The sequence below is a fragment of the Antechinus flavipes genome, chromosome 1 (genome assembly GCF_016432865.1).
Source record: "Antechinus flavipes isolate AdamAnt ecotype Samford, QLD, Australia chromosome 1, AdamAnt_v2, whole genome shotgun sequence".
NCBI classification, from domain to species: domain Eukaryota; kingdom Metazoa; phylum Chordata; class Mammalia; order Dasyuromorphia; family Dasyuridae; genus Antechinus; species Antechinus flavipes.
In genome coordinates, this window is record NC_067398.1 from 166480475 (window position 1) to 166497516 (window position 17042).

A 17042-nucleotide genomic window follows, 5' to 3' on the forward strand; every position below is an offset into this window, starting at 1 on the left:
CAATTAACCAGGACAAAGGAATTATTTCATAAGGTAAGAGAGAGCCATTGTCCAGCAGGTTAAACTGACCAGAGTTGGCTAGAGTAAGGGGAATGGCACCATTAGAAGGAAGACACTATGAGGAGGAGAAAGACAATACAAAGATTTTCATCATAAACAAAATTTTTATAGGGGAAATTCACTCTTAGGAGTTACTCATGGAGACTAGAAAAATCAAGGTCAGAACTCAGAAGGAGGAGTCAGGAACCAGATCTGACAGACCCTCTGGGGGATCAGGAGGCAGGTGGAATGTATCTGGCTAGAAGATGTGCTAATATCTCAGAAGGTTGTTTGGAGATACCCAGAGATTGGAGGACGGATGATGGGAGTTGCTAAAGAATTCCTTCCTAAATGGTTTGGGATTTATCTGATAATAGCTGAAGGGGGGGAAGAGATTAAACCACATTAGCAGGATTTCAACTCAGTTAAGCCAAGTCCTTACAGTAGATGCTATATGACCAAAAGTTATTCATAGAGATCTCCAAGGACCAACACTTAATAATCAGTAATTAAAAATGAAAATATAGTTCCTAAAAGTTATCAAGATGAACCCCAATATATTATACCTAATATGGATCTACACAGGTGGGCCTCCTTCACAGAGGCCAGTAAATGGGGTGGTTCCCTTTAACTCCTCTTCAACTACTACCACATCAGAATGACTTAGTATCAGAAAGGGGATAAAGAGGAGCTGTGGATCCTCTCGAGCACTTTAGGGCTTCTCTCACCTCTGTAAGATCACATTATAAAATTCTCCTGATCCTTGTTTGTCCAGAGTAAGGAAGGCTTTGGAAAATGAGAAGAGTAGATATTTAAGTGACCCGTGGTACTGTTATTTGCTCCTCAGAGGAACAAAGGTGTGTGGGGGAGAAATCCAACTGAATGAGTCACTGCTAAGTCCTAATTATATCTTTCATTCCTTCTGGACAGTACTGGTGATGCTGGTACAAACAAAGCAGCAAGGAAAATCAGCCCTTTTATTTCCATTCACTAGAAAGAAAAGTCAGCATTTGCCAGATGGAATTGAGACAAAGCTTCCAAGAAAACACATTTATTTTCAAGCTTAAAAAAAATCAGAAATCAAAGAATTTTGTAAGATGGTCTCTAGCATTGAATTCTTTTGCCATTAAAATATCTGGTCTGAATCAGACAACCTCATTCATTTATCTCCTGTTGTAGAACTCATACCTGATTGTATGTGTGTTATTAAAATTGCAATGAGGGCAGAATGAGCAGAATCTGGGGCCAGAATATTGAAATGTAGGGGCTTTTCCCGATAACCCTTTCCCATCAGTCCTGACCCACTCATCCACCCAATTCCAGTGTTAGCAGCAGCAGCAGCCTCATAGGAAGCTGGGCTCTCTGCCTGGAACCCATGGATCTACATTTGCCTCTAACTGTGTGGTACCTCAGGATTTCCTCTCTTTGAATTAATCTTTAAAAATTGATTTACACATTTTGCTGCTTATGTTGGGTGATTTTTTAAAAGTTTACCCCACTTGTCAAAGTTGCCATTTATATCTCTGGATATCCTGTCTCCTCAACTAGAGTATGGAGTTTCTGAAGATCAGAAACAGGATTCCTATATTTCTTTTGTTTCCAGGTAGAGAAACAGACAAGACTGAAAGTTAATACTGCACAGTCCCAAAGCAAATGGCCTATACTTCATGAGAAGTTTTGGACATTTCATAACTATCTAATCTGCAATGAAAACTAGGGCAAATTTTCCAAGTCTGAAATAAAGATTAATTTAGCAGACAGCTTCTTTGCAAGCATTATTAAATTAAAAAATAGGAGGGAGGAAGAGAATACCTCCAAGGAAAAAATATATAATTTAAAATGTGCCCAGAATGTTTTTTTAGTTTCATAGGTATTAAAACTTCATCATTAAGAGAATCCAGAAGGACAGACCCAAATTCTAACAAAGGGAGATATATGAATAAATATCTTGCTTCCTACAACATTTGCTTTAAATGATTTGGACAATAATTAAGTCCTAACCATGTGTTTTTTTTCTTTCCTCTACAAAAGTACAATGATATAAGAACACTAAATATGGCTTTCTTTTTCATGCCAGATGTGAGTTTGTGCTTTCTAAAGCTGCTTATGAATCTTCAGGTGCTAAATATGATGCAAGAAGCAATTTTTATATTGCTTTTAAAAAAACTAAACCCTGAAGCATCTGTTACCAATATGGACTGGAGTTAGAGAAGGAGGTAAAAAAAAAAAAAACAACATCCTAAGGTTAAATCTCTATTCCTTTCATAACAGTAAGCCACTAGTGGCTGGTGACCAAGATCTAGACTAAAAGGACCGTGAGATAGTCTGAATGATTGAATTGACTGCTGCCACCTGCAAAGAGATAGTGAAAGAATCTCAGCATAGAGGCTAGATCCTAATTAGAGTTTAATGATCTTGAGAAAATAAAGATTTTTTTTTGGATATTGCTGAAAATTTTCAGAAGCTGTTTTTAAGGAAAATGTAAAAATCTCGACAATGAAACTTATAGGTCAGTCTATGATGATGATGTCATGGGATGCCTCCTGGCTGCAAAGATTTTGGTTCTTCTGATGAGATCTTGGGTTACTAGGTGAGGGCTGGGAAAGTCTAAAGTACTGATAAGATTACTCCCTGAGGCAAACAAGGAATAGGGATCAGTTCAATCTTATAGTCCCATACTCCATGAAGGTCTTGGGTAACCCCACCTTGCTGTGTCCAGTCAGAAATCCAAGTAATGTCAAACCGCCAAGGTTAAATTTCCCTATAAATCTGTTCACTTTTGCTGAATCCCGCCACAGCGTTCTGCCTTGTAGTGTCTTTTCTTACCCTTTCCCCATGCCTTATGGTGTCTTTCTCCTTCTTTTAGCTAATTAATTCTTTTAGATTGCTAAACCAGTCAAATGGCAAACTCACCTCATGGAATATTACTTCAATGAATTCTTTCAAACTCCTTTTTTTGGTAACCTTATTACTCTCCCACATATATTTCACATTTACCTTTCCTAGTGTCTATTATCTCTTCATGTTGCCTATAACCTCTTCTCATAAATAAATCTACCTTTTCCCAAAGAGAATGGTCACTGTGAATTCTTCACATGATCAAACCCCAACATTTGGTGCCTACATCAATCTGATTATTTAATATTGTACCTTAAACACACCACTTCTAACTCCTAATATCCGCTTTAAATGAAATTAACAAATATTTATTGAGGTCTGGCTATCTATAAAGTACTGTGCTATGATGGATTGGGGAGATACCAAGAAGTATAAAGCATAGTACCTGCATGCCTGGAGCTTATAGTCTACCTAAGGAGACAAAATCTAAACCAGCGAACAGGTAAATAATAAAAAGTGATTGCAATAGGAGGAATGTTAAGGGGCAACATATTACAAATTGCTAGAATTATTATAAAGAAAATTGTCAAAGAAACCTGGAAGAAGGAAAAGCCCCTTCTGGTTGGGGCATTTGGAAGAAGTTTTGGAGAGCAGGTGGGTTTTGACCTGGTTATTCAATAGATTAAAGGGATTTGGATAGGCTTTGAGAAGAAAGGACTCTCTAAGTAGGAGGAACAAAAGCCCAGAGGAAGTAGAAAATATTTTAGAGAAGATGAGTAAATGAGTTTGTTTAGAACAATTGGGGAATAGTGAATGGAAAAATACGGCTGGAAAAGTGGCTTTTTTTGTTTGCTAGTTTGTTTTAGATTAGAATGCCTCTTAATAACTGTCTGATAGAACTATGGTTCTAAAATGATTTTATATGTCCTTAGGGGGGAAAAGCTATTCAGATTTGATATGGAAAAGAATTTTCATCACAGACACATTTCCTAAGAGGTTGCCCTGTCAATATTTTGTAACAATATAGCTAATACATTATAATCAACCTCCTTGGGTAAAGTCATAATACATTACATGGCCAATTGTCCATAAGCAACATTGCTCCTAAGGAACAAACTGCCTCCTGTAATATTATTTTACTCTAACCAGTGCTTTCTTGAAACCAATAGCCATGCCAACCAGGATTTGCTTTTTGGACATCTGATGTCACTTTCTTACCTTTCCCACAGCACTTGTGATCTCCCAACCACTTTTGGCTGCCAGGGCTTTGAGAGCATCCACATTGCTGTGACTCAAATATGCCTGAAATGGAATTATTTTGAGGGAAAGAAGTGAGTGAAAAGTTCAGAGATGATAGCAGATATGAGAACATATGTGAAGACCTTTGTATTGTGACCTTCTTTAAGTTGTGGTTTGAACCTTGATGCTTTATGCTTACATTTAAGCGACAGAAAATTGCAATGGTTAATGCACAGTTTGAACCCCTCAAAGTGGAGTACGGACTTGATAATACATAACTTATAGCACTTCATTTAGTTTTTGCCCCTAGATGAGCTTGGACAATCTTATAAAGTAATTTGATATTAGCCTAAGGAGAATTTTTTCTCTTTTAATTTTTCCTGGTCTGGACATGGTCAGGAGGAGGTGCTAGCAGACCCTTATTATCTGTAGGACCCTGAGTAATTCACTTGAGCACTCTCAGCTTCAGTTTTCTCATCTGTAAAATGGAAATAATAATGAAGTACCTACCTCACAGGGTTGTTGTAAGGATCAAATGAGATAATATATGTATATCTTATATATTTTATGTGCTATGTAAATTCTTTATCATTATCATCATCAATAACAACAAGGATCTGTCATTCCCTGCAAGCTGCCTGAGGGTCTTCATTAATGGGACATCTCAAGAATCCTCTCTTTGTGTAATATTTCACAAATACTGTGATCACTCAACCAACTCCTAAAAAATTTTTTTGGAGCTCAGGAAACTAGACATTTTCTATAGAAAGTTTTGATCTTTTTCCCTCACTAGTCCAAAATAGCTCAAATCTAAAAATTTTCAAAGGTCCAGATTGGATTTTATGCAAATAAATATTGAAGTATTTATAGAACTTATAGAACTGTAGGAACTATCCTGGTGATCTAGTCCCACACCATTGTTGACTTCATTTGCATATAAAGAAATAGAGATGGTGACCTATCATACAGAGACAGATCTGTGATCTGAGAAACATATACTGATAGAAAGTGACTTTGGGCACGGTCACTAATAACTGGAAGCAGGATATGGGGATTTGTAAATCAGAAGTGTCAAACATGCTGTTTGTGGCCAGCAACACTTCTCAGCTGAGGCAACAGATTAAAATATAATTGAGAAATATTTAACAAAATAAATAAAAACACAATAAAACAAAGATTACATTCGGGCAGCTGTGTTCAGTGGTTAAAATCAAGTCTTAAGAGTCAGGAAGACTCTATCTTTCTGAGTTCAAATCTGGCTTCAGATACTAGCTCTGTGAACTGGTCAAGTCATTTCACCTTGTTTACCTCAGTTGTATGAAAATCTTATCTGAAAAATGAAGTGGAAACCATTCTAGTATCTTTGCCAAGAAAACCCCAAATGAGGTCATAACTAAACAACAAACTAAAACATTACATTTAAAATTAAGCCAATAGGCAGCTGCAGGGATGCTTTGGATTAACGGTTTCCATTTCTTTTTGAGTTTGTCATCATTTAGGTAAATGACCAACAGAGGCAAGATTCACCTCCTTCAAATTGGCAAAGATGATAAATCAACAAAAAACACTGAGAAGAAACTGTGGCACAGAAGGCTGGTTTTCTGTGGGGAAACCTGTCTTTTCTCCTTTCCTGGAATGGATATGGTAGAGTCTGCTAACTCATACAAGTTTCTCGGTGGTCTAGCATTATAGTGAGTTGTTTGTTGGAAGCAGTCGAACCCTGCTCCCCATTGGAAGAGGTTCAAAGCACCACCAAAACCTGATCATGAAGCTGTGTTTTTCTTTGGCCCATGCTACGCTGTCTGTTTTCTCATCCTTTAATATCGAAAGTCTTTTTTTTCAAATTAACATTCTCTTTCCAGATCTTTGTTTACATTTCATCCATAAATCACATCAGGCCTGAGGTTTTATTGTAATATGGTTTGTAACAACTATGTATTAAGGAAACATATTTCTCATCAGATATTATGAAATAATCTTCAAAAATTCTAGCACCTAGCTTAAAAAAGCATTTTCCCCTAGATTTGTGAGTTAATTTGCATGTGAAGCTGCCTGGTATAGAAATGCTATCTATCCAACAGAAAGGAAGATGTGTGTGTGTTGCTGCTATGAGGTTAAGCAACTCCTAAGGAAAAATAGCTACACTGTGTTAGGGGTTTAAACCCCAGCTTATCCTGATCTAAAGATCAGACATTTATTCCATGATGGCATGCTGCCTCTCAAACTACTAAATGGGTCTCACAAAGACCAGATTTGGGCCATTAACCTGTGAGCTACTATCTAAAAAACAACCAAACTAAAAATTAGAGTTGTCATTTAAAAGTGCAAAAGGTCGCCTTGGGCAATAGTAGGTGACTAGATAGCCACTTATTGGGGATGTTGAAGAAAGAATTCATTTCCACATACAGGTTAAATTCAATGGCCACTGAAGTCCCATCTATAATTCTGAAAATATGTTATTCTGTGACTATATAGCTTCCTGTATCTGTGACTGGGCCACAGTAGATTTAATTATGAGTATCAAAATCATGGGATGGACTTGACTTACTTTTTTTGTCACCAAATTATTATCTATTTAGGCAGTCCAAGATAATGACTGGGAGGGGTAGGGGGGACCTACATTTTTCCTGAAGAATTAATTTGCATTTAGGGAGATCCAGATTATAAAATCATTACCTGGTTGTTTGTATCCCAGTGAACACAAAGTGGAATATCTTCTTTGTGAGAAATAACGTATCTCCTGAAACAAAGTTGTTAATGTTCATCAGCTTCCAAAATTCATTCTTTGTCCATTTTCATTCAACAAACATTTATTAAGCACCTATTATGTGATAGCTCTATGCTAGGTACTAGGTATACAAAAGCAAAAAGGAAACAATCCTTACTCTCAAGGAACTTAAGTTTTATTGGAGTAAGCACTGTGTAAACAAAAAATCAAATACAAAATAACTGGAGGTAATCTCATCTCCAGCTCTAAATCTAAGAAATGATGACTGAATTTAAACAAAAAGATAAGTGACTAAAAAGTATTCCTAACATATGCATGATTAACACTCATTAAACTGGTCAAGATGGTAAAAGACAACTGTAAATTGGTAGAATGTAATGTTTTCAGCAGCTAGGTAGTGCAAAGGCTACAGTACCAGGCATGGAGATAGGAAGATCTGAGTTCAGATCCAACCTCAGACACTTATTATTGTTTAACCCTAGGTAAATCACTTCATTCTGGTTGCCTCAGTTTTCTTATCTGTAAAATGAGCTGGAAAAGGCAAACCACTCTACTATCTTTGCTAAGAAAATCTCAAATGGGGTTCTGACCAACAATAAAGTTTTTTGAAGGTATAGACAGTTCCTTTTTAGTCTTTGTATCCCTAGCAAGTAGCCCTGTGCTTAGCATATGGTGTGCACGTGGTAGCTCTGCTGTTTGATTGAATGGTCCAAAAACTTTTGGAAGGTCATCAACAGTGATGCAGTATATAGTCCCTTCTGGTACAACAGTTTCTCAAACAGCTCCTATATTTCCTAAACTAAAATCATTTCTTGGAAAAAAAAGATACTTTTGTTAACAAAAAAAATCCAACTGTATGTAATATTAATTAAATCTTAGCAACCTTTTTTTTTAATATCTTGCAACACATACCTGCCAAGTCGTATTCTCTTACGTATAATAGCCCCATGATATCTTCTAACATCATCCTTTAAAGAAACAAAACAAAAAACTACTGATGAATTTTCAGTAATTAATTCAGTTATAAGGGGCAACTAGATGGCTCAGAGGATAGAGCATTGGCTTTGGAGTTAGCAGGACCTGAGTTCAAATGCAGTCTCAGGCATTTATCATATCCCAGCTGTATGACCCTGGACAGGTCATTTAACCTCAACTGCCTTGCAAAAAAAATAAAATCAGTACTAGATTTAGAGCTGAAAAAAATTTTATCAGTTGGGTAGTTTGCCACCCCCTCCCCAATTTTATTTGTGAGAAGAGGGAAAGCTTGTCTAAAAACAGCTGTATTATAGGTAATAGTTGGGATTCCCAACCAGGTCTTCTAGCCTCAAATCTAGCATTCTTTATTTTTACCCATATTTACTAAATAATTTTTAAAATTTAATTGTGAACTCTTATGCCTGTGTGGAAAATCGTAACTTGATTCAAGAGTTAACACTCACATAGCATCCAAATAGATAAATGACTAAAATTTCCACTTCTATGACTTTTTCTATTGCTCTTTTATTTTGTAATGTAACAACTACATTTTATGACTCAGAAAAAAAAGATTTGGAAAAGATATGAAAAATAAAGCAATTCTGACTTAAGCAAAGTGACACTGCTTATTAGGTCAAAGGGGAAAGACATTAATGGAGATTATGAGTATGTGCAAATGGTACAGCTAAGTTCACAGTGACTAGAGTTTGGTGCCTGAAATCAGGAAGGTTGATTTCCTGAGTTCAAATCCAGCCTCAGACACTTACCACCTATGGGACCCTAAGCAAATCTTTTAACTCTGTTGGTCTCAGTTCCATATCTGTAAAGGGAATTGAGAACTGTGCTAGTGTCTCTGCCAAGAAAACCTCGCATGGGATCACAAAGAGAAAGACACAACTGAAAAAACCTGAACAAAAACTGAATAGTCTACAGCAAAGGTTCACTATAAGGAAAGCATTTTGTGTACTTCAAAGTGCTATCTAAATGGTTATTATTGAAAAATGGATAAGGCTTCAATAGTAGGCAGTGAATGGAATAGTGAATTAGCAAAAGGATTATGTAATGCCATGAGTATGGGAGGAGCTAGTAAAGGCCTGATCATTTAATCTTTTTGCAAGCATGACCTTTGAAATAGGCTTGACTCTAGGGAAAATGATGAGTTCTTCATTATTATCAATAGCATAATAAATGAGAAAAGCACTGTTGATATGTCGCCCTTGGCCTTTAGACCATTCATCACAGTTGTAAGCCTCAACACGAACCCCAACTTCAACCCTACAAAAGAAAAAACAAACAAACATGATAAGGCAAATTTGACCAGGACTTGTTATACATTTCTATTATAAAGACAGCAGAATGTTTTTGAAGAACCAATGTGGACAACTTGAGTTCAAATCCCAGCATTTCCATTTACTACCTGTGTGATTTGATAAAGTCATTTAACATCTCTAGACCTTGATTTCCTCACCTCAAAATGTAGGAGTTGGACTAGATGACCTTTTGTGATCTCTAATTTCTAATCCTGTGAAATTCATAGAACAAATTTTTTATCCTTGAGCAATTATACTTTGGATTAAATAAGCCACAAATTCTATAGTTATGCTTATGGCTCTGATACATTCTCTTTCACAGAACTTCTTAATTCAAATCACTTATATAATACAGCATTTGAGGCACTGTTTGAATTAATAGGTACAGTCCCTCTTTTGGTACCTTGGATGTGGGAGGAGGAAGAAGGAGGATTTCATTATACTGTGTAGGTAGTTAATCTTGGTGAGTTCCTCAATTAACTGTTGAAGAGCTTGATGGTATCTTCCTCTGAAGGAGGTACTTGTGCCCATTTGATCCAATTTGCTTTTGTTGATGTTCTTTTCATTTTCATTACTGAGTCATTATATATATTGTTTTCTTGGTTCTGTTCACTTCACTTTGTAGCCATTCATATCGACCTCATATTTTTCACATTTTTTAGTATTTTTCATATTTCTCATTTCTTATGGCTCAGTAATAGCCAATTGAATCAATGTATCCCCAATCCATAAGCATTTATTTTGTTTCCAATTTAATGGGCAGCTTGTTAGTATGGTGATACAATAGAGCACTGGACTAAGGCAGGCTTGAAATTAAATTCAGCCTCAGACACTTACTAGCTGTGTGGCCTTGGGCAAGTCCTATAATTTTCTCAGTTTCTCATCTATAAAATAGAGATAATAATATCACCTATCTCTCATGTTGGGAAGATAAAATGAAATAATATTTGTAAGATGCTTTGTAAACCTTAAAGTACCATGGAAGTCTTAAGATGATATTATCATTAGCAGTTATTATCATTCCAGTTTTTTGCCACCAAAAAAAGTGCTGCTATAAATATATTAGATCTTTATTCCTATCTTTTATCTCCTTGGAGAATATGGGATCTTTGGGTTCTTATGACCCATTCTAAATTTAGTATGGTTCTACTAAGAATGAATTTTGTGACCTAGAGACAGGTCTGTTTTGCAAGGAATCATCATTTGTGCTGACTTATAAAAAAGTATCTTAATTATAGACTTAGGCACTTTTTTCTACTCCTCTTTTCTGACTGTAGGTCAGAGATTAGAAACCCGAGAGTAGACTTTAGTCTCTGGAGTGGAGGAAGGAGAGCGGATGATTGTCCACTCAAAAGATCATGCAGGAACTGAAGGAGTATTTTTCTTCAGCTCACAATATGGCAATTTCTTGACCTAAGAGATGTCAACTGCCAAGGCAATATTAGAGTGTCAAGAGTCTTTGCATCTTAAGTGCATAGGTTGGCAAGTTAGCCAACAGAGACAGTAGTAATGGCTTTCATGATCTTGGGACAGAGTAATCAAGATGCCAAACAATGCAAATTCCTGAGCTTTAGCCTATATGAGACAAAAGGAATGTCTTGAAATTACCAGATTTATGGTTACTTGAACCTCAAGTTTAAGAGTAAAGGAACGCAGCTTTCAAGGGAGACAAGGAAAGTTCCTGGGCAGCACCAACATCTTATAGAGTGAGAGGAATCCCATATGTGGGCCCCAAAACTAGAGGAATAGTAAGAAGATTTAAGCCATGATATTCAGAAGCAAAAACCTTCAAGGTTGCCCTCCTCGATTAGCAGAAGTTACGCAGATGATACAAGTCCAATGTGAAGGAGGTTGGTTGCCTTTCTGATAGCCTCAAATGTGTTTCCCTTTCAGGGGGAATTCACTCTTGAGAGTCATACTATAAGTCTAGAATTCTATTCAAGTTTTCTAAAAAGAGCCACTCACAAAAATAAAAAGGAATTATTATTCAATCAACTTTTTTTTTCCATTTCCCTCACAACACTCTATTGCCTAACTCCATGCTTTTGTTGTTGTTGTTGTTGTCCCTCAGATCTGGCTTTCATTTCCTCCTTACTTCTTTCTTATGCAATCTCTCACTGTCATCAAATCTTAGTTGAAGCATCATCTTCTCCTTAAAGCCCTCCTTATTTCCTTCATCTGTTAGTGCCCTTCCTAACTACCTTATTTAACTGCTTTGTTTTTATTTATTTATTTATTCTATAAATATTTCTATAGATTTATATTATCTCCCCCAATAGAATATAAGTTCATGAAATGAAAGGAAGGATCATGTCATCTTTTTACTTTATATCCCCATTTATATTGGTACTTAATGATTTAACTGCGTTCCTTCTTGGGGGGAGGGAGTTTGCATACTAAGACCCTGGGAAAAGGCTGGAAAGAAAAAGGGAAATTATATCAATTGGGTATGGAACACTGAGCAAATTTAAGCATTTTCTGCATCTTCTCTGGGGTAGACTAAAGGCTTTCTCTCTTACATTAGATACATAGACTGTTTTTTAAAGCATTAGTCTGATAGCTAGGGACCCATTTTTCCCACATCTATAAAGCTTAGACAAGAACTGTATTGAGTTTTATATATTCTGAGATTTCTTAGAAAGAACTCTATGTGGGTACAATACAGACCAAAGTGAGAGCACTTGGGGCAAAGTAGTAATATGCCACAGTTCTCTTTTATTGTCCTGACTCAGTTTCCCTAATTATCCTAATCCAATCCTGACTCAGTTTCTCTAATTGTTCTATAATTGTCAGCTCAAAGCTCAGTCCTGCAAAACCTTCCCTTCCTCTTTATCAGAATATTTGATAAGGACTAAAGCTCTTATGTTTTAGAATATCAGAATGGTCAGAATGTCAGTTACCATTTTATCAAGATGCCTCTCCCCATGTCTGGGCTACCTCCCCCCATTAGGTCATTCCATCTCTGGCGGCTCACCCCACTCTGTCAGAGTCCCGTTCCTGCTCTCAGCACTCTGACTCCGCCCCTGCCTCAATCTATCCCCTGAGTCTGAGCCATGTGTATATAAGTAATTGAGAACTCACATTTTTGGCTGGATTCTTGGAGACAATAGTCTCATTCAATTCTGGGACCAAACCATGGATCCATTTGGTCCCAGTAAATCTCTCCCTTTAAATAAATTATTAAATACTCTCTAATCTCTATCTTGCCTCAGTTTCTCCAGCATTACAGTTGAAGCACAGAAAAATGAAATTGTTTTGTATAAGCCTTGAGTTTGGTTGCTAGGCGATTGGTTCTAGATACTTAAACTTTCTTTTCTAGAAGCAATGGTTTTGTAACCCAAAAAAACAAAACAAATTAGATAATAATTAAATTAGTAATGATAAAAATGCTTTTTGACACTTACATAAAACAATAGCAAGTGATTGAGAGCAGCTCTCTCCCATGAAAAGAATAATTTAAAACAAATACAAAGCAGAATAGTGCTAAATGCCAGATCCAGCATGACCAGATGTTGTTTCATCTTCCATAATTTACTTAGTAGTTATGCACTAAGCAGGTACAAAAATGTACCTTTACATTTGAAACCAAAGATTACCATTGAAAAGTTAAATTAATTCAATTTAAAAGTTAATGGCATAGTAGATAGAGTACTGGCCTAGAGTCAAGAAAATCTGAGTTCAAATTTGGCTTCAGAACTGATTAGTTGTGTGACCCTATGTTAACCCTGTTTGCCTCTGTTAAAATGTAAAATGAGTAAATGTTAAATCTGTAGTAAATGAGTTAAAATGTAAAATCTATAAAATGAGCTGGAGAAGGACATGGCACAAACCACTCCAGTTTCTTGGCCAAGAAAACCCCAAATGGGGTCAGAAAGAGTTGAAGACAACTGAAACAAATAAACAACAATAAAAAGTGATGAATAACAAATAATAAAATTTAAAAAGATAGTTACTTCAAAGTATGTGCCTGTATTCTCCCTTCCTTCAAAATGAAGCAATAATAATAACAATAATCCATACATGAATTCAAGTTATCCAATAAGATCACAAAATAAAAATGTGAAATGCAAGCCAACCCTCTTACCCTGAGCCACCTCTTACCAGTTCTGAAAAGTATTATTCACAATGGCATTGAAGACAAGGCGATCACCAATGGTAGATGGTCCCCAAAATTTAAACATGTCCACTGACTTTAGAATGGGATGTGAGCTACAGAGGCGGCTGAATGAGAAACACAAAAGAAAAAGAATAAAACAAAGGAGATCCTCCTGGAAAATAAATTAGGGTGTTCCCGCCCCTTCATAATCCTGATGCAGTGAATTGCAGACTAGCAATTGTGTGATTTAGAATTCTTTCACCAAGAGCAAGGTCAGGGTAAGTGGGTATATGTTGGCTTGGAGAACAGTCTGGCCTTTTTGCAATCCTAAAAGGGGAAACCTAGAGTGCAGACACCAGTGCTCAATGTTGATTAAAGTGGGTTCAATCTAGTTCCAGTTAAGCTACCCTCATTGTGACTCAAGTTAATTGTTTGCTAAATGACTATCTTTTTTTCCCCTCCAAAGAATAAAACAAATGGATGGCTTTTGCATATTGGCAGTGTTACTATGTGCCATCTGCAAGAAACTTTGTACTACTTTGTATTGTCTGTGCATACAGAGTGTGATAATTTACCAAATTGTAGCTTGATAGCTGCCTTGCCCTAATGTTAACAGACCTACTCTGTTCTAGTTCCTAAGGAAGGAGCTCCTGTGTTAAGTTTGCTTTAATGGAATCTACACTCCTATTCAGGGAGGGCTGAAACCATAAACATGGTGTGTATAACCACTGTTCGATTATGGAATGAGGGAAATATGGAAGTGGCTGCCAGATCTGTCCTTAGAATGATGTGGTACGGTATCATTGATGCATCAGTTTCACAGTTAAGGAAATGTATTAGCACATCAAAAGGAAGGGGAAAACTAGGGTTTTCTCCACACACAAAATTTCCTAGCCTTGCCATTCACAACCCAAGAGGTTCTTTTGCCCACCAAGTCATACTATTTTTGTGAAATTTCTAAATAATAATGAGATTTTTTTTAATCAAAGAAAGGATTATATTTCCTGATTTTCTTTGGGTTTATGTGTTAAACCTTAGTCCTTCATTTGCACTAGAAAGAATTTGATTCAAGGATTCAACCATGTTAGTTATATTATTCATGTTTGCAAAGGAACATTCTCAGAAATGATACCCCATAAAATGACAATCTCATTTTATTTAAAAACAAAATTCCTTCATTTAAACATAGTTCAAGGCCGAAGTATATACGACTTTCTAGAGTGGTGCTTTCTATATGAATGAATATTTAAATTTGGAAAAAGATGAGCTATGCTTTTTCATCAAAAGAGACAGTTCCAATTCAAATATTTCTAACTCTTCAATATGCCTTGAAGCTGCTCCATTCCCTACATAGTTATTGTAAACACAGAATCACCTCTTTTAAATTGAAGAAAGTTTTAAATGCATTCCCCTCCCCACAAAAATTACTCCTTTTTCCTTCTCATTTCTCGTTTAAATCTTTGGCCATAGCAATTCCAACTGGTACTTTCAAAGGTCAGACAACAATCTAAGTTGTCATAAAGGGGCTTGTAGTGAGACAATTTTTTTAAAGCATTTTCTATTTGTGTTCAGTCTATTCACCTTTGTAATAAAACTATTGTCACAATGAGCTTCTGACACAAGATCAACATCCATAATTCAGAGAAAAGTGTGAAAATTCTCATCTTCTTTTTATTTTTTTGAACTAGGAACTCAGATGGTCATTTTCAGGATAATCTACCTGAACTCATTCTTTGATGACTAAGATTACTTCCACCTTCATATACTCTCATCTCAGTGAGTCTCAAAGTCCACATGCCTTTGTTTTAATCCTATTCTCCATCCCCATTGACTACTCTTTTATTCTTATTTTCTTTTACCTCTCCCCACTCCAAATCTTACTTTAAAATGACCCAGCCATTCATTGTACTCTCTGGAATGCCTGATGTATAAGTAATAAACTAGCTTTTATCTTAATTTTTTTTCCTTTCTTGCTTCCTTCAACTCTGTCTCACTCTTGATTACTCTGTTTGCCCTTTCCAGCAATGGGAATACTTTTCACTCACAACTTCTGATTCACTGGTCACAGTGGAGAAGTTGGAATGCATCATGATCCTCATTGCCTCTTCCAGATTCTCGAAGTTACCTGTTTTCCTTTATAGTTCATTTAATCTATATTTATTACCCACTGACGATTCTGGTGGCTGTTATGTATTGACTTCCAGGACACTTCTTTCCTTGATGTATTCAGGGCCTGAATCACAGTCCTTTTTTCCTCCCCAGCGTGGCAGAAAAACCCTTTTGGGGTTTTCTCAACAGAAATAGTATAGTGGCTTGCTATTTCCTTTTCCAGTTTGTTTTACATCTGAGGAAACTGAGGCAGAGTTAAGGTACTTGCTCAGGGTTATACAATGTCAGACACTTGCAAACTGTGTGACACTGGGCAAATCATCACAACCTCTCTTTTCATCAGTTTGCTCAACTGTCAACTGGACATAATGATCACAACTTACTTTCCAAGATTTTAGAAGATAACATTTATAAAGTATAAGTACCTGTTACATAGTAATTGCTTAATAAATGCTTTTCTCCTTTCTCTCCTTCCCCCTCTCCCTCCCATTCTTCCTTCCTTTTTTTCCCTACCTTTGTTCCTTCCTTCTTCCTCCCCCTCTCCCAGCTGTCTGACTGTTCTTCTCTGTCTCTTTTTCTGGATCTTTATTTAGCTCCCATTCTCCAACCTCAAGGGTCTCTCAAAGCTCTGTCTTGTGTCCTCTTCTTCTTTCCCTCTATACTATTTCAATTAGTGATCTCATCAACTACCATAGATTCAATGATTATTTCTATGCAAATGACTCTCAATTCTATTTGTTCAGCCTTAATCTCTCTGCTGACCTCTTGTCTTGCATCTCCAACTGCCCATTGGGTCCCTTAAACTTAATAAATTCCAGTTGATTGCCTGAAACAAAAGAAGAAATTAATCATGAAGTAAAGGACTTTTAGTGTAGGTTCTCTAAAAAAAAATTTAATTTTAGTGAAAGGTACCATTTCTCCAACTTCTTTCAGGTCTTTACTATATACTATACTTTCCTGATGTGGCCACTTTGAGTATCTAATACTCCCTAATTTTTTTTCCCTCATCCATGTGCAACTCCCTCAACCCTCTCTACCCCTGCCAGAAAAGCAGGTGATTTTTCCCAGAGACAGTCATATGATACAGTGCAAAAGTCAAAACCAATAAACAACCTTGCTGAAATGTTAGCCACTGTCTCCATCCAAGCCATAATCTGGCCCCCAAATGTATTTCCATGATGATTTGCATGTGGTGGGAGGACAAGTTCAATGCTCTGTACCCAGGTATCACCAGTTGAAATCATACCATCCTCTTGTTCACAGATGGCATCTGAAATGTGAATGAGAAACATTAAATGCAATTGCTTTAACCAGTGTCCCCAGGGTGGCCCCTCCCTCAAGCAGAAGGGCTGACCCCTAGTTGCCTGTAAAGATGCACTCATCCCCTTAATATACAAGCACCTGAGGAAGCAAACAAGTTTTATTCTAGTCATGGATAAGTTTCATCTTCATGCAAGAAGTTAAGATAAAATTGAAAGCATTTTCTTCTAGAGACTACTGTACCTGCCGATATGTCTTGGATTTAATATTTTCTTTTTGATTTAATATTGCAACCATCTTGCTCTCTGTTAACAACTCCCTTTCAGAATTTTGGTTGGAAAAATGGATAAATACAACAAGGAATTCAAGATCTGAGATATGTATGTAAGCCAGTGCCCTCTGGGGCACAGTGACTGAGTGTTCTAAACCTCTCAGAATGAGAATGCCA

The 17042-nt window shown here is 36.6% G+C and overlaps 1 protein-coding gene across 1 annotated transcript in view; it reads right to left on the reverse strand.

Moving 5' to 3' along the window:
• ACOT12 (acyl-CoA thioesterase 12) overlaps nucleotides 1–17042 on the reverse strand; it is a 73798-nt gene that overhangs the window by 20805 nt on the left and 35951 nt on the right. The window contains exons 6-11 of the mRNA XM_051992926.1: nucleotides 16448–16604; nucleotides 13231–13350; nucleotides 8944–9094; nucleotides 7757–7812; nucleotides 6793–6856; nucleotides 4096–4179 (exon numbers count right to left, since the gene is read on the reverse strand). Coding sequence (XP_051848886.1) covers nucleotides 4096–4179; nucleotides 6793–6856; nucleotides 7757–7812; nucleotides 8944–9094; nucleotides 13231–13350; nucleotides 16448–16604 — 632 coding nt within the window. The remainder of the gene's footprint in view (nucleotides 1–4095; nucleotides 4180–6792; nucleotides 6857–7756; nucleotides 7813–8943; nucleotides 9095–13230; nucleotides 13351–16447; nucleotides 16605–17042) is intronic.